At 42.5% G+C, this 16,099-nt stretch overlaps 1 protein-coding gene across 3 annotated transcripts in view; it reads right to left on the bottom strand.

Moving 5' to 3' along the window:
- Nucleotides 1-16,099, bottom strand: part of ULK4 (unc-51 like kinase 4) — a 1,561,547-nt gene that overhangs the window by 383,219 nt on the left and 1,162,229 nt on the right. For all 3 annotated transcript variants that reach the window (XM_063922401.1, XM_063922403.1, XM_063922402.1), the window contains one exon: nt 331-488. In XM_063922401.1, coding sequence (XP_063778471.1) covers nt 331-488 — 158 coding nt within the window. The remainder of the gene's footprint in view (nt 1-330; nt 489-16,099) is intronic.

Below are 16,099 nucleotides of genomic sequence, written 5' to 3'. Positions count from 1 at the left end.
CAGCAATATAAACTGAATAATGTCCATGGTTGGCTATTAGCATATACATTTTACCTACATACATTTTTCACTTATGGCTGACAAGCACAACATGTAGCTCAGACATTTCTGCACATATAACCTGAGCCATCATTTCTACGTTTAAGGGATACAAATGAATAAAGTATCTTAAAATTAGAGTTTTAACTTTTTCAATGTTTCTGTAAACAGAAAATAAATAAAAGTACAATTAAGTAATCTATTTAATTAGAAACTATACTTTGAATATATGGACAATTCTAAAGCATACTGTACTTTTGAATGGTAATTAGTATTTTCTATTTCACATACCAGTCGTATTATACCAGATGTATATTTCAGCATGCAATTCAAAATGTCAAGCAGCAAGAGGAGTTGGGCATTGGCAGTCTTCAGCCGACTTTTGTCATCAACTTCAAGATAAAAAGCTGCTGTTTCAACAATCAAGTTGGACACATGATGGACCAGTCCTACATATATAAAAAATATACATCAGCACATATCCAGAAAAGGTAACAAAACAAATAATTAAAAGTAATAAACAGATAAATTAAAGAACACTTTTAATGCAGTGGTTCCCAAACTTATTTGAATCACTGCACCCTAGAGTATGAGAAATTTTCTTCACGGCATCGCTAGGCCAAAAGTTTCTTATTTAGAAATAAATATAAAATTAAGTAAATGGTGTTTATATGTCAGTCTTAGGTCCAATTGTGTGGTGAGGGAAAATATTTGCTTCTGTTTGTCCACATACTGTATAACTGGTTTTGCCTATTACATTGACTATAAATAATTTGAATTGGTCCTGGACCACCATTCCAAGGCAACCCTGCAAGTGTCCTGAGGCACCCCATGCTGCCACGGCACACAGTTTGAAAACCACTGCTTTTAAAGAACTAGTCAAATTCCATGGCTTATTGCCACTTATACATTGCATACAGTTTTTGTTGCAGAACTGTAAAATTGTGTTGGCTTAGCCGTAGACCATATGTGGTTGAAAACAACACTCTACTTTCCCACTTGTCCATATGAAAGAGCACAATTCAACTTAAACACAACATGCTTTTCTGCTACATAAACCTCTAAAGAGTGTAAATGTGGAAAAAAAAATCTTCAAAGGTCTTCAAAGGCAAATGGAATCAAATCATGTCCTGCAAAGCACTCAAAAGAGTGGTATAATCAAATAAACAATGATGGCCAGGATGATGACCAATTACGTTGCTAATTGTTTGTATCACTGCAATTCCTATTCTGTTAACATTGACATTTAATAATTAATAAAAATTAACAGTATAAGTTCACTCCAGAAAAGTAAAGCAGGCAAGCTGACTACAAACTGCAAGGTACAGTGAGTGCACATTCAGTCAGTGCTTCAGGCACTTCAGTGTTGAGGAACTACAAAACACTGATGTCCTACCGGAGGGAAAGCTCCCACTCATAGACCCATAATAGCTAGAAAACCATAGGTTACACTTGTATACAGTCAGACAAATAATATAGTTAGAATAAAACTTATTGCATGACCTGCATGCTGATATGTCCGTCCTATATAGGCTGGTCAGATGGCTTCCTTATACCTCCATCTGTGCCCACTCTTGGACAACAACCTTTGCATTTCCTCAGTGGCCCTTGATGCCCCAGAAGGGCCGTTGATAGCAGGGACGGGCCAGTCTGCCAGGTGTAGTCTTGCTCCCCTTAAAAAAGGTAAAAATCCCTATGCACATCCCCGCATTGCTGGGGGTTGGGGGATAGGGAATGTCAGTAACTAATCTGGGTCCCTGCAACAATCCCAGGCAAACAGTACCCGCTCCCATTGAAAGGATCAGATGGAAACTCCAAAAAAGATAATTTAATATCTAAAACAGGTCACAACAATAAAAATGTACAAGGAGCTGAAGCAGATGCCAGTTACCGACGGGGAGATGTCTAACAATACACGGATGAACACACTCGTCCCAGCTGCGGACTCGGATCCGGTGTTGGAGATCTTGACAAAGGGGAAAGGATTCCCCGAAACGCGTTGAAGCCGTTCTTGTGGAACTGTCGGCAGTGCCAGTTTTGTGACCAGGGACGACACAGACTTTTGCTACCATCTCCAACACTGGATCCGAGTCCGCAGCTGGGACGAGTGTGTTCATCACTGTATTGTTAGACATCCCCCCATCGGTAACTGGCACCTGCTTAGCTTCTTGTACATTTTTATTGTTGTGACCTGTTTTAGATATTAAATTACCTTTTTTGGAGTTTCCATCTGATACTTTCGTATGTACCTGGAGGCCGCAAGGGAGGACCTTAAGACACTGTTACGTGTATACGTGACAGAATGTTCATGTAAGTGTTCATTTCATGAGTCCTTCTGCATTGTAAAACCTGCTAAGAATGTGTGTTTCCAGTTAAAAAGAAAACTTTTATGTGCACTCAGGAAAGGAATACCATGTAAGTGTTATTCCTTTAGAGAGAAAGACCAGTGACACTGTGTGGGGAACGAACGTATACTTCTGCCCGTTTGGAGACTGACGAAATCTCCCTTGTTGTATAAACAAGTGGTTTATTTGAACGCTGGTTTTGGCATCTTTTGTTTTGAATTGTATATATCTTTAGAGGTTCTGTGGTGTACTCTATATGCATGTAATCCTGCTGCTTTACTTTTTATGAGAGCGCAGGGCTGTTTCCAAATTTTTTCCTACTGTATCTAATGTAATGGAGCTAGGCTAGGCACTGATCGTATGAATCAGATTTGTAAGTAAACCTCATGGTTTCCGTAAAAAAAAAAAAAAAAAGATGGTGTGGTGTCTGCGCAGGTGCAGAAAGGATCTTGTGATATTGCTTGCAGCACACAATCAACCGCTGCATGACTGTCATGCTACAGTATTTGGGGGGATGCACCTGGCACCAATCACAGACTTACTGGACACGGTTGTGTCCGGATCAGACGGTCAGCCTGAGTAAACTTCACCTTACGCGGCTGATCAGTGAGCAAACAAATCGCAATAGTCGCAATGGTGATCCAAGGCTGCGTCCCCAGATCCCTCAGATATCACAAATGCATACAGGAGACATCTATCTCCTACAGACGCCTCCTGCTGCATTTGAATGTTAATTACACGTAATTGCAGAGCTGCTTCCTTAGCCCCTGAAACCGCTCAGACAAATTGGATGTTAACTATCTAGTTGGGCAGCACTGAATTCAGTGGTCTTATAAGACTCCATTTACACTTGCAGGTGGATGATAAGGTATTTTCTCCAATATACTGAATTTTATGGACAGACAATGTGCAATCACTCCTGTGGTGTTAGAAGTAGCAGAGCAGTAACAGATGATTCCGTATTTTTTTATTTAGCAGGGAGACTCCAGACTCTATTAAATATTATCTGAACTTGTCTATACACTGAGCTCAAAACTGACTGAACGAGCAAAGGGAACTGTGTAGAAGGAAAGCAGGAAATCCCACTAGACACCACATTGCTGTTCTATATTTAAAATTAAATTGTGGCATCTTAATAATTAATGTTTTCAAGAAACTGTAAATCCCAGACATTTACATAAAAAGTGGCTTGGTATCTGACGTTGAAGATCATTTATGACCACCAGACATAGTGAAAAAAAAAGTAAAAAAAACCAAAAACATATATATATATATATATATATATATATATATATATATATCACATTACAGACCAGGCGCTACAACAGGGCAGCTGGACCCAAAATACTTAAACTTGCTTGTGTATGGCAACAACCTGCATATATGTGAGAACGAGGCTGCACTCCAAGACTCGTAGGCAAAAAAAACGTTAGTGCACACTACATAGTGCAAACATTACGTTTTGGGGAATGATACCCCATTATCAGGATGATGATGGGTATCATTCCCGAAACGTTATAATGTATAGGTATACCCTAGGGACACAAGTGAGTTACATGTACGTCTAGTCAGTCAATGTTCAGAAGTTCAGCAGGCGGACCACTTGGAGAAAGAAACTTCTGATGTTTCTGGTGGACCCGGCGGGGACAGCCCTGTAACGCCTGCCTGTAGGAAGCAAGTTAAATAAGCTGTGGCCGGGGTGTAGCTGGTCCTTTACTATCTTCGTTGTCCGCTTTTTATCTCTGGACAGGTACAGATCCTGTACCGAGGGAAGGTCGGCCCCGATGGTCTTCTCTGTGGTTCTGACCTTACATTGATACCATAATAGCAGTTGGTGAGGTATTAATGTTCTCTACGCATTTTATGATATATGCTGTATACAGGAGCTCCAGCTTCAATTGCTGACTGTGACTGAATTGTGGGCTGCTTAATCTGTCATACAGTACATACACCAGTGCAGATTTGGACCCTGCTGTTAGCATCTATGCATGGAGACCTTGATCAAAAGCAATCTTCATTAAAATTGTACCGTATGAGCAAAACCTGTATTGAATATTAGACAGTGAACAGTATGGGTTAAACCATATATCATTTGCTGTTACAATTAGCCATTCGAGAGCATAAAATGGGATAATTATTACATTTAAAATCAGGAATCTTCATTCATTTGCATGTTTGGAACTTTTATACTGTTACTACTTTTTGGGACATAGGATTGGATTATTGCTATCAGAGTTCCAGGGTGGTTTCTATTTTTTTTAGTATTATGAACACTATTATTCTTTTTCACATGTTGAAAAGTGTATACGTGATTTTGTTATGTAAACTATAGTGTACAGATTTTAGTAAATCTGATATGGTTCATTGCAACACTTACTGACTGAGTTGTAAGTGGTCTCTCTTTGTATATAACTAAGTCCTGGGATTCTTGCCTTTCCTACATGAGAGCAGCTGTCTAATTCTGTCAATAAATTTGTCCATATAGATTTTTAGCATTCCAATACATATGAGCTGCAGCCTTGCAGACCCCTCCTTTTGTGCCTGATCCTAGCTTTCTGTTGAATTAGCTGAGGTGCTTACTGAGGGTCCCATTGAATATGCTGTTTGGAATGACACAAATTTGAGGCTCAGAAAAAAGGGGTATTCAAGTTCAAATATGGTCAGCGAGTGTCCTGTGACAACAGCTGCCTTACTACTCTGCTGCTGATCCTTCACTATCTTTATTAATTTGATTCCGAATTTCTACCTTATCATTTTACCTCAGTTATGCCTTTACTTTCCCTCTATTCTCACAACCCTTGCACTCTTTACTTATCAACGTATTACCCCTCTTCCTTCAATTCCCTGACTCCCATTCCTTCAACCCTTGGTGTTACTTTGCCACCTTCAATCCCGACACCCACGCCCTTAATGCGAACACCATCAAATCTAATCACTTTAGGCTCCATTTTCTTCTCCTCCTACGCATTCCCGCAAGCAAGGACTGCTGATCTTTACCTCTTCCCGTGTCTCCGTTAAGTGTGTGCTCTCCTGTCCACTTGACTTCATCTCCCCCCCATGTACTCTGGTCCTTTCCTCGTAATCCTACTTCTTGTACAAAAACCTCACCACCTTTCTCTCTACCCACTACTTTCTAGTCCCACTCAAGCTCAGCTTTCATTATATTTCATCCACTAAATCTTCTGTGACCAGAGATCTTCCCACTGCCAAAAACAAAGCTTTTGTCTGTATTGTACTTTTCAACAAAACCACTGGATATCCCCCCTTTCTACAAAAGGCTAACTTAATTGTGCTTTGTGAATCTTTTTTTTGTTGGGTAACCTACTACTGGTCCAAATGCTATTTCTCTGTCTTTAAACTAGAGATGTGCGGCTGGCACTTTTTATGATTTGGTTTTGGATCTGGATCCTCACTCGCATTTAGGATCTGGATTGGTTTTGCCAAAACCACCTTTTTCAGGTTTTGGTTTTGGATGATTTTTGACAAAAACAGCTAAAATCAAAGAATTCAGGGGTGATTTTGATCCTACGGTATTATTAACCTCAATAACATTAATTTCCACTCATTCCAGTCTATTCTGAACACCTCACATTATTGTTTTTAGGCCAAAAGGTTGCACCGAGGTAGCTGGATGACTTTGCTAAGCAACACATGTGGGCGGCACAAACACCTGGCCCATCTAGGAGTGGCACTGCAGTGGCAGACATGATGGCACTTTTAAAAACTAGGCCCAAAACAGCTCATCATGAAAAGAAGAAAAAGAGGTGCAATGAGGTAGCTGGATGGCTTTAATAAGCGACACAAGTGTGCGGCACAAACACCTGGCCCATCTAGGAGTGTCACGCAGTGGCTGAATGTCGAGAGTGGCCTGCAATTTTTCGGGCCACAGACAGCATCTCCTGCACAGCCCTGTCATTTAAAAAAAAAATCTGCACCACCAAATTAATTGTATGTGCAAAACATGGGGCGTGCTGGAATTTACCCAGATGTAATACACGCACAGTATTGGTGGACTTATACAGCAGTACCCCCTGAACTTATATGGCTGCAGCACTGGACTGGACTTATACGGCAGTACCCCTGAACTTATACGGAAGTACCCTTGAACTTAAATGGAAGTACCCCTGGACTTATACGGCAGTACCCCTGGACTTATACGGCTACACCACTGGACTGGATTTATATGGCAGTACCACTGGACTTATACGGCAGTACCCCAGAACTTATATGGCTGCATCACTGGCCTGGACTTATATGGCAGTATCCATGGACTTATACGGCAGTATCCCAGAACTTATACGGCTGCACCACTGGACTGGACTTATACGGTAGTACCACTGGACTTATATGGCTGCACCACTGGACTGGACTTATATGGCAGTACCACTGGACTTATACAGCAGTACCCCAGAACTTATACAGCTACACCACTGGACTGGACTTATACGGCAGTACCCATGAACTTATATGGCTGCACCACTGGACTGGACTTATACGGCAGTACCCCAGAACTTATACGGCTGCATCACTGGACTGGACTTATACGGCAGTACCCCTGGACTTATATAGCAGTACCCCTGAACTTATACAGCAGTATCCCAGAACTTATACGGCTGCACCACTGAACTGGACTTATACGGCAGTACCACTGGACTTATACAGCAGTACCCCAGAACTTATACGGCTACACCACTGGACTGGACTTATATGGCAGTACCACAGGACTTATATGGCAGTACCCCTGAACTTATACAGCAGTACCACAGAACTTATACGGCTGCATCACTGGACTGGACTTATATGGCAGAATCCCTGGACTTATACGGCAGTACCTCTGAACTTCTACGGCTACACCACTGGACTGGACTTATACAGCAGTACCACTGGACTTATACAGCAGTACCGCAGAACTTATACGGCTACAAAACTGGACTGGACTTATACGGCAGTAACCCTTATACAGCAGTACCACTGGACTTATATGGCTGCACTACTGGACTGGATTTATATGGCAGTACCACTGGACTTATACAGCAGTACTCCAGAACGTATACGGCTAAACCACTGGACTGGACTTATACGGCAGTACCACTGGACTTATACAGCAGTACCGCAGAACTTATACGGCTACAAAACTGGACTGGACTTATACGGCAGCAACCCTTATACAGCAGTACCACTGGACTTATATGGCTGCACTACTGGACTGGATTTATATGGCAGTACCACTGGACTTATACAGCAGTACTCCAGAACGTATACGGCTACACCACTGGACTGGACTTATATGGCAGTACCCCTGAACTTATATGGCTGCACCACTGGACTGGACTTACACGGCAGTACCCCTGAACTTATACGGCTGCACCACTGGACTGGGCTTATATGGCAGTACCACTGGACTTATACGGCAGTATCCCTGAACTTATACGGCTGCACCACTGGAGTGGACTTATACGGCAGTACCTCTGAATTTATACGGCTGTATCACTGGACTGGACTTATACGGCAGTACCACTGGACTTATGGAAGGACAGGACACCATCACTGTGACTGATGCAGCACAACACAGCACCACTGTACTGGACTTATACAGCAGCAGCACTGGACTTATGGCAGCACAAGACACCACCACTGGACTTATGGCAGCACAGGCCACTTCCACTGGACTGATGCAGTACAACACAGCACCACTGCACTGGACTTACACCGCAGCAGCACTGGACTTATGGCAGCACAGACCACCACCACTGGACTTATGGCAGCACAAGAGACCACCACTGGACTGACGCAGCAAAACAGAGCACTGGATTGACACATAAGAGCAGGTTGCAACACCACTTTCCCGCACAGACACTGAGGAGACACATCCTCTCACTACACTCTCCAGGACTGGAGTGAAAATGGCGGCAATGCGTGGCTCCCTATAGGGAATCCAAAACCCTTGAGAATCCAACAGCGGGATGACGACATTTTGCCTCGTTCTGGTCTCCAAGTCTGGCGGGAAGTCCCGAGCCAGACTCGGATCCGGGCTCGGGACGTGATGTTCGGTAGGGTTCGGTTCTCAGAGAACCAAACCCGCTCATCTCTACTTTAAACCCACCACCACTTCCACTTTCCAATGAGGCCCCTCAAGGTTTTGTCAATGGCCTCCTTCTCTTTTCCCGCTACACCTCTTCCCTATACGAGTTTATCATTTAATTTGGCCTCCAATAATACCTCTATGACATTGACACTCAAGATTTACCTCTCTACCCCGATCTTAACCTTTGTGACCTTTCCTGCCATACATGCTGTCTATTGCCCATTTTTTGCCGGATGTTGCAATAGTTCTTGGAACTCAGTTATTTTCAAATTTGGTCATTAACTAGCTCACTGCAAAGTTCCTTTAACTGCCTCTGTGTTCCCCAAGTCTGATGTCTGAAAGTCATCCTTGACTCTGCCTTTCTTTCTTTTTCCACTTCCAGTCCCTTCCCAAAACCTGCTGTTTCCACCTCTGTAACATATCATGGCCTTTCTCATCCTGGAATCTACTAAAACTCTTATTTATGCTCTCATCATCTCTACCCTAGATTTTTGTAATATAATCATCTCTTACAAAGTACATCAATATATTATTAACTCAGCTGCCCACCTCATTTCCCTTTCTCATTAATCCACCTCTGATGCCCCCTCTCCCAGTCACCTCAATGGCTCCCATTCAGAATACAAAGCTAACTTCTTGTTATCACAAAGTCATCAAGCACACTTCTACTTTTCCACATTAATTCCCTCACATCACTCATGCACTGTTCGCTTTGTCAGTGACTGTCACCTCACTGATCACCACTTCCCATTCTTGGGTATTTCTTTCCAACCACTGAAATGCCCTTCTGTGCTCAGTTAGACTTTCATCCTGCTTACCAGTTTTCAAACGTGTCCTTATTTCTATTTTTGTCATTCTTGCTTACAACCCTGCTCTTAACTCTCCAGTCTCTCCCTTCCCTACTCTGCTCTCTTCACCCTACTATGTCCACCCATGTCACCTCGACACTGCAAGCTCTTGCAAGCAGGGCCCTCACTCTTTTGTTTTCTCTACATAATTATGACACTGCACCCAGGGCCAGATTAACAATGGGGCGGATGGAGCTCCAGCTCCAGGCCTCCACATAAAAATAGGCCCGTCATCTTGGCAGCATGATAATGACCAGCTGCACATCTGGGCAAACAATAATAAACCATATGGACAGATACTATCTGCGCAACCCCTTTTAATTTAGAAAGACATTAGTTTGGAAAAGAGTGGGAGAAGAGTAGTGTAAAGGACAGAGAAAGATGTGGGGTATAGTTGAAAAGGGCCGTAATGGCCAGATGTTCTGATTAGTAAAAGTGGTGCAGCCGACAGGTAAACTAGTACCCTTACTAGTGTGGACTGTATCAAAAAATAGGAAAATACCTTGGCGCACCAGGGGTAAAGGAAAGAGTACCAGAAGGAGGTGGTCAGACTGATTCTAAATTTATTTGTACGTTTAAGACATATTAAAACATATTTATAAAATCATAAAATTTCATCCAGAGAATTAGCACGATTTATCTTAGCATAACCTGATGAACACAACAGTGTGATGATAATGACAATCTATTATCTTTCACAAATAATCATATCAGTGTGCCAATGCTTATAAATGTAATTCAGTACTCACCCCACAAGGCATAGGAAAAAGTCCCGAGACCTGCTTATCCCACGTGGATGATACTTAATGTCCTTTAGAAAAACAGTTTTTAAATAGTAGGGATTTTCCTATATGAATGTACAGCCGTGTATCACGGTGATCATCCCAAGAAGCCTATCAGCTATTAAAACTGAGCTGCTGGGACGAGGTGATACACGGCTGTACATTCATATAGGAAAATCCCTACTATTTAAAAACTGTTTTTCTAAAGGACATTAAGTATCATCCACGTGGGATAAGCAGGTCTCGGGACTTTTTCCTATGCCTTGTGGGGCGAGTACTGAATTACATTTATAAGCATTGGCACACTGATATGATTATTTGTGAAAGATAATAGATTGTCATTATCATCACACTGTTGTGTTCATCAGGTTATGCTAAGATAAATCGTGCTAATTCTCTGGATGAAATTTTATGATTTTATAAATATGTTTTAATATGTCTTAAACGTACAAATAAATTTAGAATCAGTCTGACCACCTCCTTCTGGTACTCTTTCCTTTACCCCTGGTGCGCCAAGGTATTTTCCTATTTTTTTAATAATAAACCATAAGCATTAAAATCGTTTTGTAGTTTTCTCACAAATGATCCAAGTTTTCTATGATTATGTATTTAGGGAGGCATTGGGGCACATAGTGTATAGCAGGGCTGGCCAAACCGGTCCTCGAGATCTACCAACAGTTCATGTTTTCCAGGCCTCCTGGAGATCTGTAGAATTGTCAGTTAGGAATGAATGCAGCACATCTTAATTAGTAATGACTACACCTGTGCACCAGCTAGGTGGTCTGGAAAATGTGAACTATTGGTAGATCTCGAGGACTGGTTTGGCCAGCCCTGGTGTTTAGGGTGTACACGCCCACATGGCTCTGGCAACATTCACACAGCACTGGTCACATCTCCTCTCCCATAGATATAGGCCCTTGAAAAATTTCAGCTCCAGGCCCATGTGGCCCTTAAACCGACCCTGATTGCACCATGTAAGTTTGTAAAACAGTTTGTATTTATGCAAGTTGATGTTTGTTCTATTCTCTTTGTATGGCCCTGCAGAATCTTGATGGAATTTTAGTAGTAAAAAATAATAATGTGCAAGACCACAGTCAAGAAAACCAAAAAAGAATTGCACAAAGAGAGAAATCATACTGTACAACACTTGGCTCATACTGAAAAATAGGGACATTTCCAAAGGACAAATCTTTAATAGAAACAGCAAACATATATTAAACTGTGTTTACATATTTAAAGTTTAATGCACAGCCAAAAACAATTTTTGTGTGTTCAGGAGGTAAACTTAAGGCCCTTATAGACGGGTAGATGCTGGAGAGATGTGTGCTGAGCGAACCGCTCAGCACACATCTCTCCCGCCGCTCAGCACGATCTGTGCTGAGCGTGCAGGGGGAGACGGGGGGAGGCGCTCACTTCACCCAGCGGGTGAAGTGAGCGACCCGCTAGATTGGCCTGCATGCAGGCCAGTCTAGCAGCAGCGATAGCGATGTGCGGGGCCGCGCATCGCTATCGCTGAGGGGGCTACACACGGAGCGATCATGCTGAAATTCTAAGCAATCTTAACAATGTTTGATTTTGGAAGCAGCTCTCCGCTGCCGTACTCTGCAGAATGGCCCTGACTGCCGTGTCCCGCCGCCGCCACCCACATCTCTGCCGCCCGCACCTCTGCCGCATTGGCCCGCCGCCACCGCCGCCCGAACCTCCGCCACATCCCGCCGCCGAGCCCACCAAGTGATAACAGCAAGTGGCGGTTCCGCTGGCCAATCACTGTGTCCTCACTCCGCTGCCCAATCACTGTTTCCTCACTCACAGGGGCGTGCAAGCACGTCCCTGTATGAAAGCGGCACCTTTAATGGTGCCGCATTCCCATGTAATTTCAATGGGCTTTTCCTACCCATGGCTTGTCCCCGCCCGCGCCTGCCCCCCGCTCCCACACCTTTCCCATTCACAATGAGAGGCACCATGATCGGTGCCTCCCAAACACATTTAACAACACCTTATAATGATTAGAATAATAATGGAGATACTTAAGACACAGAATATGTGTTATAAGTATCTTCTTTATATTATTTAAATCATTAATGACAGGGGAGGCACTGCCTCCCCTGACTGCACATCCCTGTGCTGTTGACCAGACAGCATACCGAAAAAAATAAAAGTTTTAAATGAAATTGAAGAAAACTCTCTGGAGCTGCAGAGATGTGCATCCTCTCCTGAGGGCACTTTTTTCTAAACTGCCCGTGGGAGGGGGCATAGAGGGGAGGAGCCAGCCCACCCAGTTGAAGAAATTTAAAGTGCACTGGCTCCTTTGGACCCCATCTATACCCATCGTACTAGTTTCCCACAATATCCCTTATGGATGCTAGAGAAAGATGGCTGTAGAGATAAGTATACTGAGAATAGAAACAGCATGCCTTTATTTACTAAAGTAACAATCAAAGGATTAAAGCAAACTATTTCCTACTTACAACATAACACCCAGATTATACCATAGTGTTATTTTGCTTACTTATTGATTTCTTTCTCTTTAATAAAAGGTCTTCATTAACATAAATATTTTATTAAGTGATAAACACAATATAGCAGTGTGAACAGCCAATAATATACTATGTATACCAGTATGTACATATACTACAATACTATGAATCTGGAGCAATGCAAAAAAAAACAAAAAAACTTTCTGGACAGCTTCATGTTTACGCCGCAATGTAGATTTAAGTTTAGACACGCCCCTTTAAATTCTAATGGTGCTCACACATAGTGCTATCTGTGCTAGGTGATATTTGAGCTATACTATGTATGTGATTTGTATTTTGGTGGTATGCTATTTCAACTACACCCGAATTTGACTACACTACAATATGTAATGCGTGCAATGTAGTTCAGAAATATCTGCCTGCACACACTATTTAGCCTTGCGATATTGACTACATGGGAGCGCACATCGCATCACGGAGGTCATTCCGAGTTGATCGCTCGCTAGCAGTTTTTAGCAGCCGTGCAAACGCTATGCTGCCGCCCACTGGGAGTGTATTTTAGCTTAGCAGAAGTGCGAACGGTTGTATCGCAGAGCGCCTGCAATAATTTTTTATGTAGTTTTAGAGTAGCTCAAAACCTACTCAGCGCTTGCGATCACTTCAGACTATTCAGTTCCGGATTTGAAGTCACACACCCACCAAGCGTTCGCCCAGCCACGCCTGCGTTTTTCCGAACACTCCCTGAAAACGGTCAGTTGCCACCCAGAAAGGCCCACTTCATGTCAATAACTCTGCGGCAACCAGTGCGACTGAAATGCATCGCTAGACCCTGTGCAAAACTGCATAGTTCGTTGTGCCCATACGTCGCAGCTGCGCATTGCGCCGCATACGCAGAACTGCCGTTTTTTTGCCTGATCGCTGCGCTGCGAACAAATGCAGCTAGCGATCAACTCGGAATGGCCATCTACAAGAGAAACTAAACACGGTGCGATTTGAACTAGACGCAATGCGATTTGAACTGAAAAGATCGAAACGCATGCGATAATCGCACCGTGTGTGGGCACCATAAATCTCTCTAAATCTTTAAATTCAAAATCTGCACATTTTAAATCTTGCCCGTCTGCAGTGTAGAATGATTTTGCCAAGGTGCAAAGTTACTTTTCATACACATAAGAATATATGCAAATATGTTTGCGCTGTCGTAGGTGAGTCAATGATACAAATGTTTCTTTTTTACCATTTTTATTAATGCACTTCCTGACGAATACTGTATCCCACCTCTAACCCTATTTACCTGCTTAATTATTCTTCATAAGAACACAATCATCTGGCTCCTACAAAGTAACTTTAAACCAGACTTTTATTAAGCCCATCCATCCCATTACAAATGTTCAATAGATCAATGGCCAAATTAAATTAGCCCCGTTAATTTACTGGGTGAAAAAGGGTGGTAGCCTCAAGCTTTATTGCCTGGGGCTATTCAATTCCAGTCCCTTTTTCACCCAAACTCCTTAACGTCCGTTAAATGAACGTGTTAATGAGTGTTAATACGTGTTAACACTGAATACGTGATAAGTTCACGGACAATGCGCTAACAGGGTCGTGGCACCCGTTAACGCGCTCTTTATCAGGGATTTCTTTTGGGGTCTTATTTTTGGTAAGCAATGCTCTGAACGATGAATAAGAATCATTAGAAGCTTTTTCAGCACACCTATTGAGGCGTAAATTGGATTAAATTCATGTAAAGCAGGCTTTTTCAACCAGTGTGCCGTGGCACACTAGTGTGCCGCGACCAGTTGCAAGGTGTGCCGCGGAGCCAGAGCAGTGTCCTGCACCTTCAGAGTGAACTGTTGGCCCGGGCTCTTTTTAGAGGATCAGTCATGCTCCGGCCGTGACCTATGACTTGAAGACGCGGCGGTGTGATATCATAGGTCACTGCTGCCGTGTCTACCACCCAGCCAGCCCACTTGCCTGCTTACACATCTTCCAGTTCCCGGCTGCATACACAGCTTTCCTTGCCAACCCACATCCACACCTGCCCAACCGCCCCCTGCTCAGTATTTGCAGCACTCCACTATGAACGCCCGCAACCGAGGGACAGGGAGGAGGACAGCTGACCGGTAGGGGCTAATATTTGTTATTTTATTTCTCCTGTGGGGAACAATAAGATTTATGTGGGGAGAATAAGGATTTATATGGATTTATGGGGGGAACAATGTGAATAATTAATGTGGGGAGCAATACGATTTATGTGGGGAGAAATGTGATTGATTTATGTGTGAGCAACATGATTTATGTGGGTACCAACTGTGTAGGCCAATGTATGTGTGGATTTTTCTTTACTGTGAGGGCCAATGTGTGTTTTTTGTTTTTTTTTCTGTGGGGAACTGATGGTGTGCCCTGGGAATTTTAAAATATTATTCGGTGTGCCGTGACTAAAAAAAGGTTGAAAATCACTGATGTAAAGCTTGTGCAAAGGCATCGTGGAAACCAAACAAACTTTTTCCCCATTGTGTAACCAACATTAAAAAGGTGTGGAAAAATATGTTGCATTTGAACTCTGGTAAAAATGCATAGAAAGTGGTTAACAATTATGGGCTAATTTGAAAGATCTGAAACTTGGAGTGCTATTACTATATGTATAGAATACTTAACTCAATAACAACATATCTCCCCACATTTGGTCTCTTAAATCAAGGCTATGCAGAGCATGCACGATAGGGAGCATAATAGACCAGCCCCATCCCATTCTCTATCTTTTAAATACCGTACGACAAGAGGTTCCCAAACTATGTGCCGTGGCTCCCTGGGGTGCCTCGGGACACTTACAGGGGTGCCTTGGGTTGGTGGTCCAGGACCAATTCAAATTATTCCTGGTCAATATAATAGGCAAAACCAGTGCTGGTGGCTGCCAGTCATAAAATATGTGGCCAAACAGAAGCAAATCTTGTCCCTCACCACACAACTGACCCTAAGGATGACATATAAACGGGATCTACTTAATGTAATATTTCTTTCTAAATTTCTCAATAAGAAATTTTTGCCCTTGGGGTGCCATGAAAAAAATTTCTGATATTCTAGGGCGCAGTGATTCAAAAAAGTTTGGGACAGTTGGGCGGTATAACAAAAATACACTTCAAAACACAAACAAGAAATAAAAAAATCATGAGTTGTATTTTTAGAATAGTTACGTGTTCTTCAAGTGTTAACAACACTAATAAAACACATGTAATTGTCACTAGTGTGTATGAAATTTACATATAGCTGGTATCCCAGTGTATTAATATACCAGTAACAACATGGTTCCTGAGAGGTCCAATGCTGTCAGACTGAACTCTTGGTTGTTGAGTATTAGAGTAAAATGAGTAGACAGCACTGTTCATGGGTATGAACAGGAATATATGTTCTGCATTGTATATGTGTCATATTTAGATTCACTTAAGTTTAATATAATTGTATATTTTGCTAATTAGCTCCCTATTAACAATGTTCCCACATAGAACACCGTTAACATTAACTGTGG

The sequence above is a fragment of the Pseudophryne corroboree genome, chromosome 5 (assembly GCF_028390025.1).
Source record: "Pseudophryne corroboree isolate aPseCor3 chromosome 5, aPseCor3.hap2, whole genome shotgun sequence".
Lineage (NCBI taxonomy): Eukaryota > Metazoa > Chordata > Amphibia > Anura > Myobatrachidae > Pseudophryne > Pseudophryne corroboree.
Note: the sequence above shows the minus strand (reverse complement) of the source record. Positions and strands in the feature narration are given on the sequence as shown.